Source organism: Pinus tabuliformis, chromosome 2_2 (genome assembly GCF_031772625.1).
Source record: "Pinus tabuliformis cultivar Carrire ecotype Pingquan chromosome 2_2, CPIR1, whole genome shotgun sequence".
Classification (NCBI taxonomy): domain Eukaryota; kingdom Viridiplantae; phylum Streptophyta; class Pinopsida; order Pinales; family Pinaceae; genus Pinus; species Pinus tabuliformis.
The window spans coordinates 387,712,365-387,726,371 of record NC_142300.1 but is presented as its reverse complement, the minus strand read 5'-3'; the positions used below and the strand labels follow the sequence as shown (position 1 = coordinate 387,726,371).

Genomic DNA, 14,007 nt, shown 5'->3' with positions numbered 1-14,007 from the left:
TACACCGGACTAACACACCAGGTTTGTTCCGCTGTTTATTTTAAAATTGTTATAACCTTGCTCAGTTCAGTAGAATGATTCCCTGAGAGTCTGAGTCTGCCCGAATAGGTACATTGGGGACCAGGCTACAAGACTAATGTCCCAGCTTAGCTCTCCTTCACAGAGCTCTTCTCACATACTGATGAGGATACGCGGTAGACAAAAGAATTGCTTTGTTCCCAAACCCAAGTTGGATCTCTGAGCATCAGATTCCTGTGACCTCCTTTTACATATTCCTTACGGATATTCTCAATGTGGACTACTCCCAGGTAGATCCAAATCGAAAACCTCAGCGCAAGTTTTGCGATTGTTTCCCACAACGGCTGTAAATTGCTGCAAGAATCGTTACTATTCGATCACTGATTTCGCGCCACTCATAGTATTCTCACGGTGTTTCAAACTGTTCAATCAAACCTCTGGCAATTCGTTACCGGCCATTTTCAGAGTCGTCTGAAGTGTTTAAAAATTATAAACTAAGAGAAACCTCTGCACATTTTGTAAGATGAATTTCCCGCAATTTTTCCTACCATCTGCTCCACCTCCTTGTCAAACTTCTGCTTCTCCTATTCGGTATTGGAATAGGAGAGTTTACAGTCAACACGAGAATCCATGCATATCATAGCATCATATTTTATATAGGGAGTTTACTAACGCTTCCTCACAGACACCCATACTACACCTGCGAGGAGTACTGCGATTTGTAACCTTGCCAAAAATTTACATGTAGATCAGTTTTTTATGAGAATATGCTTGCAAGGATTTGAGTGAGAGACACTTTCTGGAAATAGCATTCACAACGAACCAGAAAAAATTCCTTCTTTTAGTCATTGACAAAGAATAGGTAATTGAGGTTGCGATCAAATCCATGTATAGTACTAGTAGGAACAGACTCTAGAGTGTCTAAAGAAGGTCAATGACCAACCATATGAAGGAAGTAGAAACAAATTATTCACTTTCTTTGGCCTTTTTAGTTGAAGGTCCCTTCAAAGGAAAGAGCACAATTTAGTTTAATAGGGAGAGGGAGTGGAATTAAACAGTAGCTCGAGTTATCTTTTTCATTATACACATAACTAGTTAAGAAATCTTAAACTCAAGACACAGGTTCCAATTTTTAGTGAAGCTGTAAAGCGTCTGAGTAGCAGGATTATGGCCACTTGCAGAGAGTAATGATAACCCTAGAAGGAAATTATGATTTTGTGGAGCATCCTGTATGTGGTAGATTGATGATCTTGCCACAAAGTGTTCATATGTGCAGATATTGATCCTCTCTGCTAAGAGTGCCTTCACTTACTAGCTATACAGGACCAGGCTTTTGCTAGCATCCAAGGAAACCTTCATCTTACTAAACCAGATGTGAAAAACCAGATGACAAAGTGTCTTTCCCAAATGGGAGGTCTATAGTGCAATAAAGTAGTAATGCCTATCTTCAAGTGGTATGGCACCCCTGTTGATAGATTTGTTGAAATGTATCATTCCTTGAGAACAAACCTGCTTTGCCCTTGAGCAAGAATTGACAATTTCTAATTTCATTTGCTATTCATGCAATCAACTTCCTAGGGATCAATTTCATATGCATAGTACTGACTATTCAATTTGACATCTTACCAAACAAGCAAGTTTTCCAAGTGGTCTAGACACCAAACAAAACACTTAAACCATATGATGGCAATATCAATGAGCCAATGTCAGTATCGATAGAGCATGTCCTCTCTTTAGGGCACATAGATGCATACTAAGGTGCTTCAATGAACCAATGTCAGTATGGGTAGAGCCTGCCCCCTCTTTAGGGCACATAGATGCCTAAGAATGGGCTTTAATCTTTAACCCTTACATTTTTCAGCAACTTTTCTGGATCCTTTTGAGAGGGAGCGATATGAAGAGTATCCTAGGTCAGTGGGACTGCTACGAGTGGAATTGTGAAGTGTGATAATAAAAAATTCTCTAGTAACCAAACCAGCACTCCCAAGCTATAGTGAAAATGAAGATGCTTAGTAAGCATGGAGTTTTGTTTAGAGTCCTGAGCTTTTCCAGCTCAAAATAAAAAGTAAACATGGCAAATGTTGGCAGAAATTTAAATGTGTATAAGGGAAATCCTATTAAGCCTACAAACCATTTACTTAATCAAACTGGAATAGCATAAGTCACAGAATGACAAATAAAAGTAAGATTCATGGAGATTCCGCACCTGGCATTGCATTTTGAAGAAAACAGTGTATGCTGAACACATAACGCACTGGTTAGAACTATTTGATTTTGGCCCATTAGGACTGCCCATGAAAGGCAGATCAGGTTGTCCCTCTGACCCCAAATAAGGTCTAGGAGAAACTTGAGAGGCTTTACTGGAAGGCGATATCTCAGGGGTCTTGAATGGCGTAACCCTCAATAGAGACAGTAATCGAATAGGCGGGTGCTCTTTTCTCACTGCTTTCTTTGCAGAAATCCCACTGGACTGATTATTCTTCTGCAAAACAATCCGTGAAGCACTTCGAGAATTTGATCTGACCAATAGACAACGAGGAGCAAACTTATTCAACAAAGAGTTCTTTGGGTTATCGCCTTTCCTCCTGATGCACTCTGTTTTTCCAAGCTGTTGTTAGGCTCCTTGCTGGTGGGAGAGTCATCTGAGTACACCTGCTCCACAGCAGCATTGTGGTCCACTAGATGCTTGAAGGACAGCTCTTAGTCTTTGATGGCTGGAAGACCTTTTCTGATATCTTTCAACTTACCAATCAGCCTTGCTATTTGAACTGAAACCTTTTTGTGTAGGTTCTTGATAATCCTGTGAATGGACTATGTATTTTGATCTGTTTGTCATGGATCTTCCAAGTGTGTTACTGAAATAATGTAGCTCATTTACAATTTAAAAATTTATTGTTGGTTATTGATTGGCAAGAATGAGGAAGTGCTCCCCTCTATCCTCAAATAATCTCCACCTTTAGCTTATTTGCATTCATTCTTCCATCACTTTGAGTTTTCTGCTCAATTCTCCCTCTGCTTTCATGGGACTTCAATCATGAAGAGGATTGCCTTTTTAACTGAGGCCTTAAGACATGTCCCTAGTGAAGAGGGGAAATGAGTTAGTCCTTTGTAGACTAACATTCTAAGAAGCAATGTTTTCATTGTTAAAACAAATACTTGATCTTTGTGCTGTGATTCCATCATTTACCGAAGCTTGGCTTATTTGCTAAGTGACCCCTTATTTGTCATCCTATCTACTGATTGGTTTTGGGCTTTTGATGCATGACTAAAGACTACATTGTTTGAATTTGATGGTCATGTCTACTTTTAACACGAGTCATTTCTCAATTTCGAGGCCAATTATTCTCAGGTTTGTGCTTAAATGTATTGTGAAGGCCTTTAACCCCGCTTCATAATTTGTGGCTTGATTTGTCCTATAAGGTAGACTAAGACCATTGCTTGTTGGACCGGTTTCATGTTTTGGGGGCATATCAAAAAACACTTTTTGAATTTAATGGCCATGTTAACTTTTAGCATCAATCACTCTCGATTTCTTTTCCTGTTATCCTCAGGTTTGAGCTTAAGTACATCTTGAAGGCCATGAACCCAGATTCATGTTTGTGGCTTGATTTTTGACTGTTTGTTCAATTTTTGTGTCTTGGCCTTTCTAGGATTCCTCTTTGAATCTCCATCAAAATGTAGCCTGTATAGGATTCCTCTTTGAATCTCCATCATAATGCCCTTCTTTTTAGACTCTAGGAATTTTCTTTATCCAAAACTAGTGCCCTCTTCTTTGCTTACAACTCATTCACCTATAATTTTGTGGCTTAATTAAGAAACCAAAACCATCACTTTTGTACAGGGATTCTAGTTTTTCCTCCACTTCCTTAAGTAATCTCTCCTTCTTATGTATTTTGTAAATTGCCAAATCAGTGGACCTGTTTAGTCCTTTTGAGGTTCTCCTCAAATTGTACGGAAGCTGATCCCTGAGAGAATCCATGCATCCTTTAGTTTCTTGACATATTTTTCCTCCTTAACCATTCAGGATTTAGGTTGAAGTGATGAGGGGTCTTTTCTTTATAGGAGCCAATTCTAGTATTACAAGGTTGTGGTCAGAATCCCCTCCACATAAGGCTGAATTTGGATCTGATAGCTTCATCTAAAAAGAGGTCTGATATAAGAAAATGGTCCAACCTTTTCATTATTCTATATACTCCAACCCTCTTATTTCTCTAAGTAGGGGAGAGCTTTATTACCTCAATAGCATTGGAGAATCCTCAGGAATTTCTATTTAACATGTGAAAATTTATAAGTGGGATTTTGTTCCCCTTCTAAAACAAGTTGATATATGGGGTAGGGAGATTCTATGAAACCTGTGAGAAATGAAAGGTGGGATTTTTTTACTTTATAAAGAAAATTGATATCTGGGTAAGAAGCATGTGACAATGGTCTTTTAATTTTCTTGAAGCTCTATCAGTACTCTGTGAATGGTGGTAGTTGGAATGCAGTGGTTTTCATTGGTTTTGATTATGCCTTTGTTAGATGTTTAAAGAGTGAAACTAACATAGTGGTTCTTCTTGATGATTATATTATACCTAAGTAAATCTGATGGTTAATGGGTTGGCTCTAGTGGAGAGCTACTTTAAACATGAATGCCACAAGGCACAATAGGGCCTTTTCTTTGTTCTAACACATCTCTTTTGCCACGGGTAGTGGAATGTGAGTGTAATGATTGCTTGCTATAAATTTCACATATATTATGGCAGCACCGAGAATCTTTGAGGACAGACTACTAGTAGAGTTGTGATGTAAACATACATTGTAGAAAACCCTTTAATTCAAGTCTAGTCCTGCTTAGCAAATGGTCACCCTAAAAAAACATGGCCAACATTCATTGGATTGCATCTGTTCATGTTGTCAAAGGAATCTTTCCTTTAAGGAATGCCTGGTTCAAAGTGAATGAGGCAAGAAGCAACATCTTAAAGGAAATGCTTGCATCCCAAATTTTTTGCATCCTTTTGTGCTGTTTATTTTTGTCATTATTGAGTGATTTATATTTTAGACTTCAAAAAAAGCATAAAAGAGGTTATATATATATATATATATATATATAGATGTTGGATAACTTGCTAAGATTGAAATTTCGATTTTGATTTCCTTGCATATTGTTTGACCAGATCAGTTCAAAATGGGCAAGCGAAGCAAATGGCAATATATCATGGATCTTGAGGTGCAAGACCTCAAAGGCAAAATGACGTTCTCTAGTAAAGACTTGGTTTGGACGGAAATAAATAAAAAAAACAATAGTATTGATCGAATTGTTGTAATCCCATTACGACGAGTTGCTGACTTTATCAAAGGAGAGGAAGAAAATCCTATTGCTCCATGTAAATTCATACGAAAAACAAAAAAAAAACCAAAAGAAAGAGCTACCGCTGCATTGCAATATGATATGTGAGTATTTAAAATATATATTGTTTAAATCTTTTCAAACCAAGGTTATCTTTCTTTGTATGTACTAACAATTTAAATTTTTGGTGTAGTTATCATTGTTCATTTGGCCCAGAGGACAAAAGAGGAAATCTTTCAGCTAAACGAAGGACCTCATTTGTGCAGAAGAGGGGTTGCCAATGCCACTTTATTATGAAAGTTATGCATGAAATTCCTGATAGAGCAATATTAACTTTCAATATGTATGAACATGAAGATGGAGAAGGTTGGGCTTGTCATGGTCAATGTGACACTTCAGGTGAGACCAGGGCCTTGCATAGGCCAAAGCTTTCAAGGGACATTGTTGCATATGTAGAGAGTTGTTTCTTTTTGGGAGTGCCTATTGATGTAGTGTATAGAACCCACATTAAGAGACATGTTGACATCGATGTGGCAGCTCGAGATAGAGATTTTTTCTTATGCAGGAAAGATATTGTAAACATCTATAATAGGTTGGCAAAGGGAAATTATCAACTTCACAAAAAGGATGAAATGAGTGTAAACCTTTGGTATCAAAAGCATTGGGAAGATTTTTTCTTTTACCAAAAGCCCAATGGTGTGGAGGTCCCTTTTATAATAGGGATTCAAACAAAGTGGATGTTGGAGACAATGGTCAAGCTATCGCACAATAGCTTAATAGCCATGGATTCAACATTTAACACCAATAAATACGGGGTAACTCAGATGCCAATGACTTATCGAATATATTTATTTAAGTTGTATACATTCAAAATGATTAATAACTTGTATTTGAATTTATGTAATGTTGAAAATGACAGTATCAGTTGTATACACTCGTGGCATTTGATGAACAACAAAGCGGGGTGCCTGTTGCATGGGTCGTGGCATCACGAAACACATCAGATGATATTGCAATATGGCTGGAGCAGCTCATGCGCAAGTGTTTCCAAATTCGTCCTGATTGGAAAGTCAATGCTTTCATGGTTGATGATGCACTGGCTGAAATCAGTGCCTTGAGGTAACTTTAACATTGTCATGATATAACCAAACTTGCATTTTTTCTAAAAATCCCACACTAAAATGCATTGAATATGGCAGGAGGATCACAGGTTGTGATGTGATCTTATGCATTTGGCATGTACGGAGGGCTTGGTTGAAAAATGTCAATCGGTTGGCCACTAGTTCCATAAAAGCCAAGGAGATGTTCAGTGAGTTAGGTTTCATCATGAAACACACTCTCAATTATGAAGTGGAAGATGCAATCAATCAATTTTTTATCAAGTTTGCAGATGAAGAGAAGTTCTTAGACTATTTCAACAAAAATTGGGTCACTGGAGATAAGATTCGTAAGTAATTTTTTTTTTTTGTATTATATGCATTTTTTTATTTTATAAAGGTGATATAGTGAGACTGACATCGTTCTATTTGCAATTAGGTATGTGGGTTAAAGGTTGTCGGGAGTTTCCTCATGCAAATCAAGAGACCAATAATGCTGTTGAGTCATACCATTGTTACCTAAAAACAACATTTCTATCTGATAGAAGGAAAAAATGTGCCCGGAGGATGGATTGGTTATTGCATATGTTACTAACAACAGTTGAACCTTGTTATCGGTTCAAGGAAATCTTAAAAGAAGAAGGATTTCTAAACAACTACAAAAGAGAAAAGCAGCTAGAATCATCAGTGGAACGAGCAAGACAAATTTTGGACACTGATTGTTGTCCTCATGAGAACATAACCCGTGCTTATTGGGTGAGAAGTCAGACAGATCGAGGTAAAAAATACCTTGTCACCTGGTATCGTAAGGATTTTATAACGTGTGAATGTCCATGGTCTATCCGTGGAAACATTTGCAAGCATGCCATAAAGGTTAATTGGTTGTATTTCCACTCGGATACTTCAAATCCATTGCTTCATCAGCCTGCAGAGGATAACATATGCAATGACCCACCTGAGATCAATATAGAGCCTCAAAACCATGATGCAGATGTCGATGCTACTCTTATGGCCACAAATGTTGTTGATGCAGATGCCGAGGCACTTCATTTGGCAAGGGAGGAGTTGTTTAGCTATACACATCTCATTTTCGATAACCCTCCTACTACTTTGGCAAAGACAATCCAGTTGACTGGTATGCTTAAAAAAATGTTGGATGAAGCCAATAACTTGCATGTTACTGATTTTGACTTCACACCTGGATTGGGTTCTCTTGATCCATCTTTGAAGAGGAAGAAGAGTTTCCTTAGCCCCACAAAGAAAAGAAGAAGCAGCAGAAAAAACAGTGGTTTGGAAATTGATTTAAATGTTGATCCATCAGAATATGAACCATTTGAGTTTCGATACCTCAATAAGCGAGGACGTCATCGGCCAAATAATGTCGTGTCTATGGTTCCAGGTTAGTTTCATGTGTTGAATAGTCATGGTTTTAGATTTAAGTATTTAATCATCACTATTCTCTAACATGTGGTATGTTTATTTTTACAGCGATGCAACAATCCCCAACCATGGCGATAACCCAAGACCAAAGAGAGATACAAGACCATCCAACCTTACCTGCCATGCCAGGTACATTTGACACTCTTTCATTGTGTGTGCATATATACCTTGATGCTCTATAAAATTTCTTTGTGATAACGTTTGACATTTTTCTAGGTAACTATAGAATAAGTGGAGAAGCATCATCTTCTACCATGACTGATCATCTATGGAAGGACTTCAACTCTAGTGGGAATCAATGAGGTATGCATAAAGAATAGATAAGCTAGGTTATCATGGCGTCTTTGGGTGGCCCTTTATCATATGATAAGTATATTTATGTTTTCCCATTGTTATGTTGTTATGAAAATGCCTTTTTCATAATCTGTTCATGGTCACTGAAAAATTTGCTCGCTGTCAAATAGAATCTCTTTACTTATTTATGTTCATGCAACATGTTTGATTTTTATACTTAAACATGTAGTTACTATGTTCTCATACCTATGTTCATGGTTCGATGTTTATTAGATTTATAGATCTTTATATTTTACATCTTTATAAAGTTCTGGTTAGATGATCAAAGGCCAACGAGGTTTGGACCTTATCATTGCGTTTTTTGTTGTTGGATTTTTAATTCCTTGCCTCTAATCAAAGATCTCATTGGATTTTCATGACTTCATCAAGCTGATTTTTCCTCCATGGAATAGTATATGATAGCGTAGTAGATTGTTATGTTATTTTAAACATGCCCTCTTCATGATTTGTTGATGTTCACTGAATGATGTTTTGTCCTTTTATGCTTGTGATAAAGTGTTAACTGTCTTGTAGACTACTCCTTATTTGTGATCCTGAATTTTGCAGGCATATGAACTCCTTCCAGAAAGGGCAAAGACAAATGGAAACATGCACTCTGCAAGAGAGCTAAGAGATGACTAAATAGCAAAAGCCCTGAAGGTGCTTGAATGCTCTTTGAAGAGACAATGGAAGGGACACAGATTTTTGTTGATTGAAGTGGACAGATTTGAGCCGAGGAAACTTTTAAAGCTGTTGACTTATGCACTGTATTGGATTTGCTACTCCTTTCTTTGAGCTATTATGTTCTCTAGCCTCTGGTGTGCCTCTTTTACTGTCGCAGTGGTTATTTCTATTCACTCAAAAAGTGATGATTTGTAAAAATTTGAACTCAGATCAAGAAGCAACTATATATATATATATATATATATATATATATATATATATATATATATATATATATATATATATATATGGCCATAGTAAAGTTTTCTTGTTTATGAATTTTTTGTGTAAATTCCCATAAAAAAATATTTTCTAATTGTTCCTAACGGAGTAGTAAAAAATGTGATCTTAAAGTGCCACAATGTGACTGTGTATCAATTAAAATACATGAAATAGATATCGTTAGTAACCCAAATGATAAGCATGTTCCATGTTTTCAGTAAAATTAAAATGCTATTGAAGGGTAGCTTGAAAGAGACTTTAGATGAAGGAAATCAAAGCAACAACATTTTGTGGCAAAGGATTACTCTATTAGAGTACACATAGCTGGTAATATTGATTACAGAGTCTGAGTTGGTTCGAGCATTGCATCAGCCTCTGAAACAGCAATGGCCAAAACCTGCACACAGGTAAAATATATATAAATCCACTCTTCACTTCACTACTTTGTGAATTGTGACAAAGCAGAATCTTACATCATCTAGAGCTGAAGACTGTTTAGATACTATTAAGTTGAGCTTCTCAAAACTTGACAGGGACGTTTAGTCCCTCTCTCTGTTAGTCCTTCTGTAACCTTCGGCAGTATGTTATAAAATGACATTGTAAATGAGGACTGCTTATATTAACAAGGAAATGGAGCCAAAACCAAAAGTCAAATTCTTGTTTACAGTCTTGTGTTAACTGCTTTTTAGTAGAAACAAAAAGGTGCAATTGTTCTTCCATACTTCTTAGCTATTGTTGCTGTTGTGAGACTGAATCCTAAACCGATCTATGTAGCCTATGTATTTTCAAATCTTGGAGTATCCTCAAAAAGGGAATGGCCATAATAATTAGAAATAACAAAGTTCCATGGGATGGCCATGCATTTATGAAGCATGTAGAGGGAATTATTAATTTTCAGTTATCAATTTTCACCATGCATTTATAAAGCATATTAATTTTCAGTTATCGATTTTCACCATGCATTAACTGCAAGTAATCCTCTTAACTCTCTTACAAGAACAGCGAGAACACCAACTGCATATTTTCTAGTTTTTATCTAAGAATCCCTTTGTAGAGGAAAAACTAGTGCAAGATTTGGAGGAAGAGGAGTGGTCACATGGGAGATTTAGCATAGTAGACCATCATGATGGATGTGTTTTCTTGGAGAAATATTGACATTTCCTTACTTATGACACACTAGGTCCTTACTATCATGATAAATCCACAAGCACAAGATCTGAAATACAGAGAAGTCAAGCCAAAATAGAGTTGTGATCTGGGAAAACTATTGAGATGAAATCCAAGGGGGAGACGGGAAGAGTGACTGGGTGATTGAGAAATAAGTGTTATTAAGAATAAATTGCTTATAAACATAGTAAAGAAACCTTTCATCATTGATCAACAACCAACGAACAAATTATCTCACAGGTAGAAAAATTTTTATGTGCTTCTTGTTGGCAAGACATTCTTGAGAGGATCTCAAATCGAATTGGCAACTAGACCTTCCAATCTTTGAACTTGGAAGGTCGTGTGACCTTGATCAAAGATGTTCTTCAAGCTTTACCGCTATACCAAATTTCAGCATTGCCAACGCATACGCTGATTTATAAAGCTATCACTACCAAATTTTGAGATTTCTTGTGGCAAGGCACTAAGCACACTAGGAAGTGGGCTATAGTGGCTTGGGAGAAGGTATGTTAACCAAAGTTGGTAGGGGGCCTTGGATTGAGGGATCCATAAATGCTTAACAAAGCCTTGTGAGCCAAACTATTGTGGTGTTGGTTGCAAGGGGGTGGGAACTCTTCAAACAAGCATGGAACATAAAATACAATTAATCCATTTCCCAAGATGATAAACTCCCCTCCTCAATTTACTCCCTCGCCCCTTGGTTTTTCCAATCTTAACTTTGACGGGGTTGCCGAAGGAAATCCAAGCCCAACCAAGTATGGAGGATTATTCAAGGACTGGCGTGGAAATACTAAGGATATATGTTGGCAACTTTGGAATCACCAACAACAATGTTGTAGAGTTTATTGCTCTAGAACAAGGTCTGCAGAGCGCAAGCAAATAAGGCTTTTCTAATATCCAAGTGGATGGAGATTCCCAACTGGCCATATCCACAACTCAGAAATTTATCTAGGGTACCCTTGTGTCAAAAGTGGTTAAGAGTTGGGATTTTGAGTTATTGGTTTCTCGGATTCAAATATTGTTATCCACCTTTCCCTATGTGATCACATTACATTCTTGTTGGACTGGGAATAAGGTAAGCCAATCTTCTTGTAAATTGGGGATGCTGGGAGAGAGAATTGACTTTTAACTCCACATGGCCAATGCAAACCCAAATCAGTTGGGCCAATCAAATGATTACTATCGTCAAGGAGGATAAATATACCCCGTGGGGGGTGGACCCATGCACCGACAACCTTTTCTAATTTCTTATGGCTATAGGTTGTGTGTATATCTTGATGGTTTTTTGGTTTCTTGGTAATCTCTTGTTTTGGATATCTCAGCCTTTTTTGGCTACTGTCAAATTTCTGGTGAATGCACTACGAACCTACAAATCCATTAAGCGTAAGACTTGGTAAACTTTTGAAATGTTGTAGACAACAATAGAACTTATTGCCATAATAAAAAAGTTCCTCAAATTACAATTTTTTTTAACTAATTGACAAACATAAAATGTTAAAAATAATGTATCATTTTAAATATAAAGGAAACACAACTTTAAATAATATATCATTTTAAATGAACTAAGAAAAACTAAACTAAATTAACCAGCTTTAGCTATATTAAATTTTCACATTTTAAAATATATTAAAAAATAATTTATAATTAATAAAAAAATCATTAAAAATTCTGCAGAGGATGCTTTTAACATTCATATATATATTTGAAGCGCAAATAAATGATAACACATATGTTTCATATATTAAAAAAATAAAAATTGAATGTTTAAAAGACTACCAAATAGATGGTAATGGACTATTACAAAAGACTCTTACATCATTTCTTTATGATGTTTGGTATGTTATTGAAATAAAGCTGCTCCTTTTCAGAGTTTTCTCACAGCCATTTAAGCAATTGAATGTGCTATTCTTAGCAAGCAGCTTCTACCCGTGTCTTATTTACCTTAGTTTCAAGGGTTGTTATAGTCAACGATATATATTAATCAGAAAGGTTGGAGTAACTAACTTTGCAGATAGCAAACTTGTATAAGCCAGTAACAGCCTTTGAAATCACCTTTACATTGCAAAACTGACTCACTTTTCAGCTTCATCAGTATTGATTATGAAAATAATACATATCAAATAAAAAACAAAATGATATTTCTAAATATCAAATTGTTCTTATCAGGATTCATTAGCCCAATTGGCCTGGTTCATATCAAAATTCCTTGGCCCAATTGGCCTCACTACCCACTCTAGGCATGCTAGTCTGCCTCTTGGCAAACACATCTACTTTGAAGTTCGCCCCACACATCTGCCCCTTACTATCAACACGAGGCATTGGCATCAGCTTATTCAGAGGATGTTCAAAACTCTGCAAGCCACCTGATGTAGAGAAAAAACAACCTGCAGGGCCAAATGCAACATCAGTATAAATAAGAGACAAAAATTAGATCACTATGCTTGATGTGTGAAACAGTCAGAGAATAGATAAGGTCTAATTTAGCAGTCGAATATTACCTCGGGGAAAAGGAGCAAAAGATTTTCCACATCCCTCTTTGAGGACATGTGGATCATCAGATAGGACAAGGCAACCATCAGGTGCAGTGCCCCAGAAGAAAGGCACTGAACCATCGGCATCCTGGAAATAAAAATAGTGTCCGAGTCAGAATGCCAGGAAATCCACAATTTCTAAGGAAAGATTTTATTCAAATAAATACTCAGTGCAACATTTTTGGGGTCTATGGGAAAATTTTTCCATACATTTGCGAAGGAATACCAACCATCATGTAAGAATTTTAAATGTTTTTAGCAAAGAGGTATTTTCACGAGCCAAACTCCTATATCATGTCCCATATATTAAAATGGCAAGTCAAAAACGATCTCCCCAGAGTCAAGACCAGATCCCTGAACTTGGAGGAGTCCATTAAAGCAGAAAGTCAGGTTGAACGACTTAGATCTGAGTTGAGTCAGTATGCTGACTTGAATCACTATGTTACCATATCATCAAGTTCAGTAGAATAAATTCGATCATCCTTCTCTATTTACAGTCATAATAATTGAAGCCTATATCTTAACAATGGCTTTAACAAGAGCAGCAATGTAGATATTCTTTATATTACAGGGTTTCTCTTGGATGGCCAACTCTGCTGTGTTTCTCAACTATGATCAGTAAGGTAGGCCAGGTTAGTTTTAGCTTTTGGGACTTATAGGTATATGGCTAGGGTATGGATAGCAATTTGTAATGATGGGACACCTTCTTTCATCCGTGACCTTAATGAAAGTTATGAATTTGACAGGTCTATCTTGTAAATTTTCCAAAATAGTAACTGTCTTACACCATAAAAGGATAGTAAGTGCCTTACAACACAAAAGGATAGTAAGTGCCTTACAACAGAAAAAAGAAAAACAGTATATATATTAAAAGAGTAGACATGTACTTCTACTTCTAGTTTTAAAAAGGATCTATTATCTACTTCATTTCAGAGTATATTCACGTTAGAAGAGTCACTGAGTTCTAGTCATTATATCCATAAACCAGATTAATGTATACTGCAAATATGTTGATGTTATCAAACCGTTGCCAGTTAGGATGGATCCTGAAACCTGTGTGTGGAAAATTCGCCAAATTTGCCAGTTAGGATGGATCCTGTAACCTGTGTTTGCTCCTCGCTGTCTATTGGTCAGATCAAATTCTCGA

At 36.7% G+C, this 14,007-nt stretch overlaps 2 protein-coding genes across 3 annotated transcripts; one reads left to right on the top strand and one right to left on the bottom strand.

Annotated features, from left to right (window-relative positions):
* Positions 1-3,852: 3,852 nt before the first annotated feature.
* Positions 3,853-9,133, top strand: LOC149192892 (uncharacterized). 2 transcript variants are annotated; one of them, XR_016254395.1, is made up of 8 exons: positions 3,853-5,451; positions 5,541-6,162; positions 6,267-6,466; positions 6,547-6,794; positions 6,884-7,843; positions 7,933-8,013; positions 8,111-8,187; positions 8,785-9,133. XR_016254395.1 is itself a non-coding variant. In XM_089404722.1 (8 exons), the coding sequence occupies exons 1-7, from the start codon at positions 5,186-5,188 to the stop codon at positions 8,184-8,186; spliced, it is 2,463 nt and encodes an 820-aa protein (XP_089260848.1). In that variant the 5' UTR covers positions 3,853-5,185; the 3' UTR covers position 8,187; positions 8,785-9,133. The 2 variants fall into 2 exon arrangements, 1 of the variants encoding a protein (XP_089260848.1); XM_089404722.1 differs by having other exon boundaries at positions 8,101-8,187.
* A 3,268-nt stretch (positions 9,134-12,401) lies between these two features.
* On the bottom strand, positions 12,402-13,361 carry LOC149192891 (uncharacterized). Its single transcript, XM_089407150.1, has 3 exons — positions 13,356-13,361; positions 12,828-12,948; positions 12,402-12,713 (listed from the first exon to the last, which is right to left on the bottom strand). Exons 1-3 carry the CDS (start codon positions 13,359-13,361, stop codon positions 12,526-12,528), a joined length of 315 nt encoding a protein of 104 aa, XP_089263276.1. The 3' UTR covers positions 12,402-12,525.
* Between the last annotated feature and the right edge of the window lie 646 nt (positions 13,362-14,007).